This window comes from Thunnus maccoyii, chromosome 1 (genome assembly GCF_910596095.1).
Source record: "Thunnus maccoyii chromosome 1, fThuMac1.1, whole genome shotgun sequence".
Classification (NCBI taxonomy): Eukaryota; Metazoa; Chordata; class Actinopteri; order Scombriformes; family Scombridae; genus Thunnus; species Thunnus maccoyii.
In genome coordinates this window covers 32,144,967-32,159,346 of record NC_056533.1, presented here as the reverse complement: position 1 = coordinate 32,159,346, position 14,380 = coordinate 32,144,967, and the positions used below count along the sequence as shown (strand labels likewise).

The 14,380-nt window shown below is 37.6% G+C and overlaps 1 protein-coding gene and 1 long non-coding RNA gene across 2 annotated transcripts; one reads left to right on the top strand and one right to left on the bottom strand.

Moving 5' to 3' along the window:
• Nucleotides 1-1,667: 1,667 nt before the first annotated feature.
• LOC121897328 lies at nucleotides 1,668-14,344 on the bottom strand. The gene is made up of 3 exons (XR_006096221.1): nucleotides 14,261-14,344; nucleotides 12,941-13,106; nucleotides 1,668-1,844 (listed from the first exon to the last, which is right to left on the bottom strand). It is a non-coding gene; the product is annotated as an uncharacterized LOC121897328 (long non-coding RNA).
• fibinb (fin bud initiation factor b) lies at nucleotides 6,674-10,871 on the top strand. Its single transcript, XM_042411727.1, has one exon. The coding sequence runs from the start codon at nucleotides 7,450-7,452 to the stop codon at nucleotides 8,071-8,073; it is 624 nt and encodes a 207-aa protein (XP_042267661.1). The 5' UTR covers nucleotides 6,674-7,449; the 3' UTR covers nucleotides 8,074-10,871.
• Nucleotides 14,345-14,380: the final 36 nt, after the last annotated feature.

Below are 14,380 nucleotides of genomic sequence, written 5' to 3'. Positions count from 1 at the left end.
AATAAATAAGAATGGAATAAATTAGGGATAACGCAAATGGATGTTACAACAGTAGAAGGTTGAAGCTTTAAGGTACAAATATATAAATAAATGCATGCATGCTGTGTGTGCAAAATGTGACAGTGTGTGCACTGACTTCTTCTAACAATATGCAGAAATATTCAATATATGTTTTATAAAAATATGAAAATGAAGGAATTAAGGAATCAGAACTACAAAGATGAGAAAATTAAGGTGAGATGAAAAATATGAACAATCCTACATGTGTATGTGCAGTATAATTTGTGTTATAAGTTCAGATCAGGGGCCTGTTTCATGAAAGTAATTTGTGAGCACTGTTAACATGCAGATCACAAATGGTCACAAAGACCCTTTTCACAAATGATTGTCACTTGCACATTGCAGGTACATTTTTGAGTCTCACAGTCCTCTCACATCTTCATGCATGGGCAGCAAGTATGGGGCTCTATTTGATTAGATAAACATATCAAAATCAACAAGAGAGGAAATGATCTCCTGTTGCAAATCACATCTCGTATGTTCACAATCACATCTCTTACTTTGGTGAAACAGGACCCAAAATTGTACCTGAGTTGTTGTAAATGCACAATAACGCTACACACTTTTATTATTTACTAGAAGTAGTGAGGTCAATTAGTCCAATAGCAATGAGTCTACAACCATGCTAGCAGCACTGGTGAGGCTGCACTGAGTGTCAGCATGTCAGCAGATACTGTATAATGTTGTTTAGTTATGACATTATGTTCATCATCTTAATTTAGCATGTTAGAGTGCCAAAATTTGTTGAAAACACAAAGTCCAACTGAGGCTGATGGGAATGTCATGTAGCTGTGCAGGTGTTTGGTCATAACCCAAATTACAATTTCGTTATTAAGTTATTATGATTCATCCTGAGGGGGAATGTGTGCACCAAATTTGGCAATCCATCCAATACTTGTCAAGACATTTCACTCAAAACCACAAATTTTGTTTTCCTTAACGCTGTTGCCAAATGCTTGTTAATGGGGGAAGGGTTAGGGTTGTACAGTCTAGACCTTCTCTATATAAAAAGTGCCCTGAGATGACTTTTGTTGTGATTTGGTGCTATATAAATAACAGTGAAGTGAACTGAAAAAAATTGAAAATGTCAACCTCATGCTGGCACCACAGGAAGAGTCAGTAGGATTCATCCTCTGGAGACGATGAATGTCTGCTTCAGAATTCATGGCAATCTATCCATGCAGAGATATTTCATTCTGGACACACCAGCACTGCCATCCCAAGAGTCACCCCACTAGCAGAGCACTTCTGTTGCAACACACATGCTCTGCCAAAGTGTATCCGTTGCAAGCTGAGCAGGAAGATGGCTCGAAAGACTGTACGTGCTCTGAAAAATGTCCTGTTGTGGACACCAGAAAAATGTAGCCTGTCTCTCTGCATCTCTTTGAGCTGAATAGTGCTGAGAGACAAGGAGAAATCTCTCAATATAAAGAATAAGGTTTACTGTATCGTGTGTTCTTTATATTATATTGCACTTACATAAGTCTGGCAAGTTGGAAAAGGTCCAGAGATTCTGTTAGCTGCTCTCACATAAAAAAAAAGGATAACAGTAAACCAACAGGATGGTCAAAATTTATTACAGCTGCAAAAGGAGAGAACATCACACACATGTCTGTCTCACCAGAGCTGAGAGACAGTTTTATACACAAAAGATAGGACCGTCGACTTTACAAAGGATACAAAGGACATTTGGCTTTACAGATACATAGTCTGAGACTCCTCAGACAAGGCCATGCATATTCAGCACTGGCTGTCTCCCCGCAGTATCCTCCTTGGCCCACAATCTGTCAGGGAATACAATAGAGTCGCTGACTAGGAGAAACAACTGATAATGAAAATGGACAAGAATGAATATTGGAACTTCGTTTTGTGTTAAATTTTACAGGGTCTGAGCTGCTGCACAAACAGACTCTTAAAAGTCCACATGATGTATGATGTCACTGCCACCGTCCTGCAGCCACTGCGTGCAGAGTCATCATTTATTTGGCTTGGAGCTACACAGCAGATTGCCAGAGGGTTCTGAGTAAGCAGTTGGTATGGTGTGCGGATCTAATTTGACTTTGACATAAACCGTGACATAAGGGACCAAAGTAAGAAGTACAGCCAAAAACATTTTTATAGGAGTTTTTTTTTCCGGTTCATGTCTAATTGGGTGAGACTAGCGAGCTTGGCAGATTTCTTGTTGCCCCACTGGACACAGTTCTCACATTAGGACTTTTCACGGCAGACATTTTGACTTGTCAAAGCGCAGCTGTAAATAATAACATTAATGATGGCTCCATTTCATTAACTATCCCACTAAGCCAAGTCAATGAGTGAGCATGCACGATATCTGGTATTACGCCCTGGAACCGGCTCACGTAAATGGGACGCAGCCATCATTAATGTCAGTAATTCCACCTGTGCTTTTCCTGTGTTGACAAGTCAAAATGTCTGCTGTAAAAAGGGTCTATTCAACAGCTTCATGAAACGGATTTATATGATTCATTTGTTTAAAATGGTTTCCATGTTCTATGTACATTTACACTTTTAAAACAGTTATCTACAACAAAATGAAATTGGAATAGATTGTTATTACCCAGAATTATGTTGGCAAGCATTAATACAGCTGCAGTTTTCCTGAGCTTAGTCCTTCCCAGCTGAGCAAGGAAACGGCGCTCTAGCCTTAAAGGAAGGCAGGTAATTTTGTCTACAACAAAAAAAAAACACCTGCACAATGAAATGCAGCCTACTATGTGGTCCCTGCAATAAATACTACATTTGTAAATCTTAAAATGTACAAGTTTAGTGGACACTGCATCAAAAACTCATACAGAAGCCATAATTTTATCACAAACTCCCAAAAATTCCCATGGAGTAGTGTAAACATCTCTCTGATAGTGTCAAGATATAGCAACATAACATCACAAAACTAGCACTTGTTGCAGGACTATTGCATTTGATTGCATTACACTGCCCACATGTGGCTTTCAAAGTGTTCACTTCTCAAAAGTTTCACAGCGACAGCTTCGTCATATAATTTCTGCAATGGTCCTGTCATTATCCACGTCTGCCAGTTCTAACCTGTCAGTTCATTTCAGACCCTGTCATTCTCTGCCTGTCCAGCAGTACTCCTCAGTCAGTTCCCACTGTTCCCTAGTCACCTGAGCATCACCTGCCAACACACCTGCTCCTCACCCCACTCTAATTAGGCACTCGGTATACATACCTATTCACAACACACTAAATCTCTGCCAGGTTTAGAGTAGCTTCATGCCACTGCACACCAGCTATCTGTTCCTATTCTGCCTTCCCTGTAAGCACTGCTCTTTGCCTCTTTTTGCATGTCTGCCTGCATCCATTTGCATGTATTTGCCTTCACCAACTCCCTGCTTGTTTCCAACCTTTTTTCTGAGCATGGTCCAAGGTAAACCTCACTATTATCTTGCCCATGTTGCTTTTGGATACACAAAACACCTTGTGTGGAGTTGTGGAAATAAGTAAATCCATTAAATATTATGTTATCTTGAATATATGAATCCAGTAATAAGTTTCCATAATAAGTGTAAATGTTAAGTATATAAATCACTCTCAAAGTGGGTCCCTAAATTTTAAATAAATAAACTCTTTTCTGCAATTACAGGAGGGACTCGTTGAGCCTAATTGCCGAATCACTTTGAGTCAAGCTCAGTTTTGGAAGCAGAGGTTTGCCAAGCCACAGAAGCTGGGACCTCATCCCAACTGTGTCAATTCAGCTCAAAGTTGGAGGCGCTTTATCACAAATTAAGTTGTTAAATGTTGCTATGTATTGTTAAACTCCATTTTTTCAACATCTAGACTGAAAAGACAAAAAAAAAAATGCAGCTTCAGCAGGCCACACAGCTGGTAATTGGTATGTATTTTTTGTTCCAGCTCTAGTGCAAAAAAAGGGAGGTCACTAACTCCTTTTTTTTTTTTTTATTACGAGACTGTCCTGTGTGAGTAGGTGGAGTTCTTCTCCTTTTCAAAATGATTTAATGTAAATGTAAGCATGCCACAAAAGACGTCAAATCAAAACAGAGTGACACACCCTAAACCCATAACATTACTTCATTTTTCCATTTTCTTTCTTTTTTGTCTGACACCACATTGAAATTCCTTCTGCAAAATAATGTCACATGGCAGGAGCTTTTCCCATCTACCACTCTGGTCCCTGACAATATATTCGCTTTTCACTGGATTTAGCATTTGCAGGCTTCTAATAAAAGCGCATCCTATTACTGTTGGAGCAGAGTGCACACTTTGTAACTGTAAAACCACCAGACACTTGGGAGCAGCAATGACACTAAGACACATACTTGACACAATGTTGAATCAGACTGATGCACATTGCAGACCTTGCTTTATGTAAGGCTTACGTAACACAGTCATCACTTTCCGTTTTGTATTTTAATAGGATTTTTTTTTTTTTCAAATTTAATAGATTAAACTGAAAATCTATAAACCAAGTTTTTCACAATGTGTATGCAACTGGTTCCTCTCAGGCTTAAACGAATGCAAGTCACAACCCCAAACAATCACTCATGCAGTGGAAAAATGAGAGCATGACTCCTCAGAGGTAGATGGTGAGGTGTAACGTCGGCTGTTTCCACTGGAAAGATATGCACACTAGTGGAATTGTGGTTTTAGCAAACTAGATCACTCTGAACATGTTGGTTCTTGATACACAAGAAATGATTCTTCCCTAGGGGAACTGCTTTTGTGACTAATGGCTTAAGCTAAGTGGAAAAAGGTGCTATCATTTCATGTGAGTGGCATTTCTTGGATTAACAAACTGAAAAGTGAGTTTCACCTTTAAAACTACTATTTTCAATACTGTAACATACTGAATTTATTTTCTTTCTGAAAAGAGGACAATTACAATTAGCACAATTATAATCATTGTTAAACAAAGTATAGGTCTGAGTTGTAACAAAAGGTTTTCAGCTCTCATTACTCAACAGGTGACAATCACGTGTATTTCTATTTCCTCTGAACTAAACCGGACTTGTCATTTGATGCCAGCAGGCGACTAAAGAACAGATGGTCAGAGGAAGCTCAGTTTGCATGTTTACGCCTCCTGAATTCAGCTTGTCTTTGTACTGCAAATTACACAGTCCAGACATGTTATATATAAAAATTATATTTCATAAAGATGCATTTGAAATGACATACTTGTATCCCCTAGCACTATTTCTGATTTTAGACAATAACATTGACAGTTTTTTGCAGTAGATTCTTAAATAAAAACACTGATTATTTGCAGACTAGCAGACAATTCAAGTGTTAAATGTTATTATTAGACATGTTTAAACTGTCGATAGAGGTAACAGGGAAGAGAAAACCCACCTTTTCCTGAATCTATTTGTGGTCGATTTTGTCTAATGTACTGTAAACAACAGTCTTCATCCTGTGTTTTACACTAGATTACAGTCGTATTAACTTGAAGCCAGGATGTGCTATATATTGATACAGATCTAGTGACTGGCAGATGAGTTCCTAGAATAGCACCCACACTTTTAATTCACCACAATGTCTCTTTATAACCTACCAAAAAAAACACTGTGCACTGTCATATAAACCAATACAAGAGTCCTATAATAAAAAAGATGAAATCTAATGAATGAAATTCTTAATTATTGTTGACAATGTGTCAGAGAGGCATCTATGCTAATTTTTGAGGATGTAGTTTGTGGTTTATGGAGTTGTTTTTAATATTTTATCATATTTGGAGAGAAAAGCTATTAGAAACACCTTACAGCACGTTTCTATCCAATAATATAATAATACAACAACTCCACAAAGTCTAAAAATTACATAAACTTGAATCCCCATATTTACCATCCAGTATTAAAAAAATATGTTTAATAAAAGAAGTATAATTACAAGGCTTCTGTAATCTAATAACTTATTTCAACAATATACACCAACTTTTCACGGTTCTTGTGATAATGTAAATCAATACAACAGTCCTATAATAATAAAAGGAAATTAAATGAATGAAAAATTTAATTGTTGACAATGTGTCAGAGAAGTATCTATGGTAATTTTTGAGGATTTAGATTGTGGTGTTATGCCTAAAGTAGCAATGACGAAGAGAGTTGTTTTTAGTATTTTGTCATCTTTGCAGAGAAATACTATTATACAGTTTAATACATATTCCATCAATAATTTTTAAAATACAAATCATTAAAACTCCACAAAAGTCTCAAAAATGGCACAAATTGAATGAACATTTTGCAATAATGTCATCTAGTGTTAAAAATGATGCTTCACAGAAGAACTATATTTACAAGGCTCCTGTGTTACGTGGTCACTGGTGTATATCTCACTAGTCCTGTAACTTATTTCAACAATACGTCAACATGTCATGGTTCTGCAGATTAACACACTCCTGTGAACTGTATAATGTAAAGTAATACAACGGTCTCATTGTAATAAATGAAATTTACTGAATGAAATTCTCAAGTGTTGACAATGTGAGAGGCATCTATGGCAAATTTGGAGGAAGTAGTTTGTGGTGTTATGCCTGCATTAGCAATGCTGAGAGTTGTTTTTCATATTTTGACATCTTTGAGGGGGGGAAAGCTATTGGAAATACAGTTCTATCCAATAATGTTATATTCCAAACCATTACAAGTCCACAAAAGTGTCAAAAAATGACACAAACTTGAATCCGCCTCTTTTTGCCATAATGTCATCTAGTATTAAAAAATATGTTTCTCAGAAGAAGTATATATTTACAAGTCTCCCGTGTTCTCACTGGTGTAAATCAATAGTAACTTATTTCAACAATGCGCCAACTTGCCACGGTTCAGCGAGTTAAGACAAACTTGTTGTTGCTGTTTTCAGTGAGCCCTTAACAGCTTGGCCCCGCTGGTAGCCTGGTCCAGACTGAATGCAGCCTTTAAGTGACGGAGGGGCTGTAATTTGAGAGTAGCTGAGAGTATTATTAGCCAAAAACCCGGAGCGCGGCACTTGAGACATCCAGATGTTGCGTTCGCGGCACCGAGAGAAGTCAGAGAGAGAGAGAGAGAGAGCGCTGAGAGGTGTTTCTACGCTCAAACAAACTTTCATGCACTGTTTTCCTGCTCTCCAACAGTGATGGAGGCTGACAGGCTCCATTAAAAGAAAGAAGAAGGTGTCAGGCTGTTTGTACATTTTTAACGCCGCTTGTATCAAGTTTGGACGAAGAGGAGGACGTGAAAGCCACACAAAGCCTCAACTTAACTGCGCAGTTCGGACGTTTAAAAACCTGTTTGAAATGTTTCCAAGCCGGGTTGGAAGTAAATATCTATCAGACTGACACTTTTTTTTTTAATTGCTGAAATAATTATAAAAAACGGTGCTATTTAATATTGGAGAGTGTGTGTTTTTGGACAAGTGGTTATCATGGCTTTTCTTCACTTGCTGCTGTGTGCCGGGATGTTATCACTGCCGTCGTGTGGAGCCTTTTTCAGCGGACCTTTACATCCGGAGATGTCTAACGGCACTTTTCATCACTATTTCGTGCCGGACGGCGACTACGAGGAAAACGACGATCCGGAGAAATGCCAGATGCTATTTAAAATGACCGACGAGCGAAAGTGCGGTCTCGACGAGGACCGGGACGCTGTCATACGGGACGACTTCACCATCATCAAGAGGCAGATCGAGGACTCGGCCAGGGTGCTGGAAGGGATCGGGAAAAGCATCTCTTACGACCTGGACGGTGAGGACAGCTACGGTAAATACTTGCGGAGGGAGACCGGGCAGATAAGCGAGGCGTTTACAAACTCCGAGAAATCTCTGCTGGAGCTGGAAGTGAAATTCAAACAGAGCCAGGAGAGCGAGCTGAAGGAGGAGCACCGGCTCAACGACGACTTTCTCAACATGATCGTGCACACGCGGGACGTCCTGAAGGAGACGTTGGACATTTCTCTGGGACTGAAGGACAAGCACGAGCTCCTGTCTCTGATCATCCGCAGCCACGGCACGAGGCTGAGCAGACTGAAGAACGAATACATGAAGTACTGAGAGAAAATAGTCCCTGCAAAAAGTCTCATTACAGTACTGTTTTTCTTTCTTTTTTTTGTTTGTTTGTTTGTTTGTTTGTTTGTTTGTTTGTTTGTTTATGGTGGAGAGTGACCATGAGACAGAGGCAAGGGAGGAAATTCTGAGCATTCATATCAGGGATAAAATCATTTCTTAAAGGGTTGGTTCACCTAAATTACAAATAATCACTTTTTTTCTCATTTAACTCAAGAGCAGTGGTTCCTGTATTAGTGACAGTTTTACTACTTTTACACGAGTATTTCCATTTTATGCTACTTTATACTTCAGTTCCACTACATTTACTGTATGTCACAGCTTTAGTTACTTTTTTTCTTTTCTTTAATTGACTCAAAAACATAAACAGAAAGACAGAAAATACAGAATTCTGACAATTAACAAACAAGCGAGTCCTACCCTCCCAAACCAATTTGCAAATCTGAACCAACCCTTTACCCACCCCTCAAACAATATTATTACTATCCTTCAATTCTCACTGTACCTACATCTTACAGTCAAGTTTATTTATATAGCGCCAAATCACAACAGAAGTTATCTCAGGGCACTTAGAGCAGATCTAGACTACACTCTTTAATTTACAGAGACCCAACATTCCCCCATGAGCAAGCAGAAAGTTACTTTGAAGATCAAGGTTTTATTTAAAAAAAAAAAAAACATGATTACTTCATAAAACATGTTTAATTATGATAATTAAGTTACCCAACAGGACTAAAGTTGTTAAAATTAGAGTTTCTTGGCCAGCTACAACTCAGAATACTGCATACACAGTAATGTGTTAGTAGTAATTCAGAAATATAATATAATACTGACACCTACCTAATGCGTAGGCTTACTTTTGACACTTTTATAGCTGCTAAAACATCTGTACTTCTACTTAAGTGAGATTTCCACTGCTACCACAATACAATGGAGGTTAAAGGGATTTTGTTGATGGTGCTCACTGCACTGCAAATTACATTAAAAAATCAGCATTAATGTGTCTTAAACAATATCGCAGCAGGATAATCCACAGAAAGTGCTAACAGGGTACTGTTGACTTCATGCTCCATGAATGAGTCAGTCTTCTAAGGAAATTTTATGGAAAGAGATGTGGCAACTGAATTTTTAAAATTGAATGTTTCGATGCTGTGAGAGACAAACAGTAATTAAAAACACCTTCATTGCTTTGCGGGGGCAGCAGAAATCTCTGAGAGGAAGTTCTCAACACTTGGGTGTATAAATTCCAACTTTCTCCACTGTTAGTCGAGTAAGTAAGAAATGTTCTTTTTGAAATTTGGATGAACTGTCCCTTTTAAAAAAGTCTGTTGGACTTTATGTGACACCAAAAACCTTAGAGAGTATTAAGAGTGGGCGGTGTGGTTAACATCCTCTATCGCATGATATGTAATTTAATATCACAATATCAACATATTGTGAACTTTTAAATACTTTGGAAATTGAGGAATTGTTAACGAATTAAAAAAACAGATTGTAATGTCTGTTTTGGTCAAATTAAATATGTAACAAGTCAACAAAGTACTTAATTACAGTGATGCAAGAAATTATATAAAAATCCAATGTTGCCATAAAGTGGTCCTGCTCAATGGTTTTAAATGCACGCAGAGATATTAAAGAGAAAGCTACCATGGTATAAACGGTATTGCAAAATCTCTAGACAATTACTGTATATATTGTCTGACTGTGTATATTATTGCCCACACATAGAGACTGTTGTAATAGTCAGACATTACGCACCATGAAAACACTCAATGGTGGTTACATCTCTATGTTTAACATGACTGAATACAAATTACAGTAATATTGTCCAATAAATAAAGAATGGCATTAATCGCGCCAGTCAAATGTACCAAAAATGCCTCTTTTCTTGGTCATTTTTGGTCAGTGCATTGAATATATATATACTTGTAAACAGTCACAAGTGTGGGGATGTGTGTGTGTGTGTGTGTGTATGTGTTTGTGTGTGTTTTGTAAAACAACGGCTTTAAACATGGGTCAGCCAATCAGAGGCGAGAACTGGAAGTATCCATTTTCAGATTATAAGCACTCCTCTCACGTCTGACTACAGTATGAAGGGTTTTCCAAAACCTGCTTGGACTCCTCTGATCAAAAAAGTTTGGCAAAGACTGAAGAAAGTGGTTTGATATTAACCAAAAGTTTAAAAAAGGTGGGTTTTTTGGGGGGGAGGAGGGGGGGGGGCACCCTTCATATAGCAATGAAGCAGACGACGAGATGGATCTCATGTAGTAGCCTGATTGAAAGCTCTTAACGTGAGCAGCCATTATTCTCTGACACTCCAGATGAATGTCTCCAGAATATCAAAGAATGTTTACACATGGATACCTTTCTGTTGTGTTTTTGCTTTATATAGGCTAGCAGACTTTGCACAGTTCTTTACTGTTCTGGTGCTAAAGGTTGTGACATGGTTAAAAAAAAAAAAAAAAAAAATGCGAGGCCTACTGTGCAGTTTTGCACAGGCAGTATAATCTTAGAAAAATGTACAGTGTATTATTGGAAGTAAGTAAATACTGTGAGTGCCAATATCTTTATTACAGAACACCTTAATATGTATTCATTGTTTATATAAAGTTTTTGAAATAGAGCAGCATTTATCTATTCTTGTAAGATATGTGGTGAGGTGTAATACTTTGACGGATAAGACTGCAGGCAGCAATCGTGGACTTCAGTGTCAAACACTAATCTGTGTGACAACATTCTCAACGGATTGTGTTGTGTCTTTCTCAAATAAAGAGTTTGTGTTTGAAGTACTGAGTTGTTTTTGTGCAAGAACATGATATTTATGGCGGGGATTATCAATTTTATAAGATACTTTTCAGAAAGTAATATGTTGTGATTTCATGTAGACAGGCGAGACATTCTTCATTTCCACCATTTCTGGTCTCTATTAGTGGTTAGTGACCACAAAATGAGATTAAACCATTCCTTATGGTACTGGGGATCTCCCCTTAGGACATCACTGCTTTGTGATACATAGCAGACTCCAGTGAGGCAGTAGCACTACAGTATAACCATTGGGACTGCATTCTGTATCGCCACGTGCTTCAAAATTACAAAGATCCTCTTCATGTTTGCTTTACAAGGTTTTGAGGTCTGCTGTGAATTAAACACACACGCAGGGGACCCCTAATTATGAGTGTTTTGAAGGAAGAAGCTGCTTGTTGGTATTTATGAGGAACAGAGATGCAAGGATGTTGTGTTGATGGTGTTTTGGATGGTGCAGCGCCTTACAAACAACTTGTTTTTTTCCTGTGTTCTGCTCGAAAGAACATTTTTTGTGATACTTCAGCCTTTAAAGACAGTGAATAGGGTTGAGTAAACAGTCTGAAGCTTTGAGGAGGAAGGTCTTAAAATGTCATCATGTCTCAAAGAGTGTCCACATACTGTATTAGAAATGCCAACTGAGGTAAATTATGTAACATTGCAAAGTGCAGTGAGAAAGTTTTTACTATGTGTAAGTTTTACTTCCACACAGTCAATAGAGACTTTGAACCCACTGATTACACTCACAATGAGGTAAAACGTGTGACGCGTAATATACAGCTAACACACACACAGCCCAAAAACCTTTCGCCTACATTGTATGTTTCCATGAGAGAGGGGAAAGCCCCTATTCTCATTAAAGTAAACAGATTATTGGCAAGATTCTGGAGAAAAACCATGTATATCTATGATAACAAACATCTTAAATAGCAGGAATCCTGCTTAAACTATCATCCGTAGTGGAAATACATTGCTCTATATTTATCTGTATTTCCTTATTGCGTTTTATTTACCCCGGTGTTGTGTAACATTAACACCCTTCACCGCAGGCTGACCTTTGGTATAATTAGATAAATTATTTCTGTGAATTCATGATGCTGGTGTAAGTATCATTTACAGGCTGACATTCAACAGAACACTGTGTACCTTCTCACTCACACGGGTTCACATGGTACAGTCATTTTTTCCAAATTCTGCTGTTTATAAACTTTGTTTATTAGCAAAATCTGACATTTGGTTAACAGAAAAAATGTGTGCTAGAGCGCCATGCTGTGTTATTTATTTGCCCCTTCTTTATGCGCTTGTGTGTTTACCGTCTTAGTTGATTCAGCTACACAACAATGTAAAAATAAAATATTCCAAAAATGTCAAATTCCATCAATTTTTAATATGCATTTAAATAATTTTACTTTTCTTGAAAGCACATTGGAAGTCTTAGTAGAATACTGTATGCTGTTTGCTATACATTGATTCACTTTAATGAATAAACAAGTCTTTATGCCATCCTACATATGAGCATTTCAAATTATCCTTATTTTTAACCATAATCATGTTTCTACTGTCAGATATTGTATTCTTAAATGGGTCAAATTGTATTTTTAAAACTTTTTAAGTCAAGATGAAACGAAAAATGCCTTTTTAACCCTTTAAGATCACATCCCCAGTCATATTGTGCACCTATTTAACAATATATGCAAAAAAAACAACAAAAAAATCAATTTCTTTGCATTCTTATATCAAAATCCAATCATGTTTTCTTCCTGTAAAACAAAATATGATGTGTGCTTATGTAGGCTTGAACCAACCCATTTCAACCAATAATATCACGACATCCACCCATCAATCAATCTTCAACTTGAGTTTGATACTCTTGAAACGCCATTTCATCTGGACTTTAAGTACCGTCCGTACAGTTCTATGACAGCTGGCTGTGTGCTTGAGCCAAAGCCACAAGGTTCATTACATGATAAAACTGCCAGTGTTACTGTTATTGTTGTTAACACGTGTGCACTGATTTCAGTAACAAAGGTGACGAGTTGGAATCATCACTTACCCTTTGAAACGTGGCTCTGTCATGTTATAAATCGCGTGAACGTGTCTGATCCTGGGTTAATAATTGTAAAAAGGAGCCTTTAAAATCAAAACTCCGATGTAAGCGGGTGTCACTTGGTGTGAAGACTCTACTGAACATCTACTGGGCACCTGCATCTTCCCTGAACCTGCAGAGGAGGTAGAAAGTAAACAGAGGTATGAATGAAAATTTGACTTTGAAGAGGTATGAAGATCTAAAGTGTACTGTGTAGTTTGGGGCTGTAGCTAACAGGTAGTTTCATTATTATATACAATATTATACGGTCTATAAAATGTCAGAAAGTCATCTTCAGTGCTTGTTTTAACCAAAAATCAGTCCTAAACCCAAAGCTATTCAGTTTACTGTCATATATGACAAAGAAAAGCAGCAAATCCACACTTTTCAGAAGCTGAGGTCAGAAAAGTTTGGCTTTTTTTGCTTGAAACATTATTATTAAACCATTATTAAAATAGTTTCTGATTAATTTTCTGCTGATCCGCTAATCGATTAATTGACTAGGCTACTTGTTTCAGCTTTAGTCTTGTTAAATGACCAATCCTCTCTTACCTGGTCCCCAGATTCCACAAAACCATAAACTTTTCCCCAGTGGTGGAAAGTACATTTACTCAAGCACTGTACTTACGATAAGTACAATTTTGAGGTACTTGTACTTGAGTAAAACAGCTCCACCATATAGTGATTTTCACCTTTAAACTTCTCACATGGTTTCCTTTCTGTATATTTCCAAATAATCCAATATTTCACCAAAGATTAAAAAAGAAATCTAAAAAACTGAAAACAGACTTGTATATCAGAACTTTGTTTTTTCTTCTTTCCTCTCCCATTAATCATCTCACAATCCCTCAGATTTATCTGGTGACCCTTTGGAGGAGCCCAACCCCTAGGTTGGGAACCACTGAACTAAACTAGCTGACTGTTTATAAAGTAGTCCAAACTAGCTCCATCTCCAACAGATACAACACAAACATGCTGCTTACACACTGATGCTTCAGTATTACTAATCTAATGATGTCATCTATAATAATATATTAGTCACCAAACCACTACTGTTACTGCAATACTTTAACTACATCAAGCTCATAATACTACTTATGTACTTTTACTTGTAATGGAGTGTTTTACATTGGTGTATTGGTACTTATACTTAAGTAAAGGATCTGAGTACTTCTTCCCCCCAGAGACACTCTGAGGTTGAAGTTCCTCAGTTTGTACCTACCACACACACACACATACACACTTCCCCATCTGTCCAAAATGTTTTAGTTTTCTAGATTTACAAACCAGTAGGGAGGGACTACTGTAGTTTATCACTATTGTTTGTGAAAACACGTCGTTGTTGGCTCCGGCCGCTGTTATCAGTTGGGATCACACAGCAGCACCGTTCATGCAGTGATTATGTCA

Coding starts and splice junctions, on each gene's coding strand:
- fibinb (XM_042411727.1), top strand. CDS start 7,450: ATGGCTTTTCTTCACTTGCTGCTGTGTGCCGGGATGTTATCACTGCCG.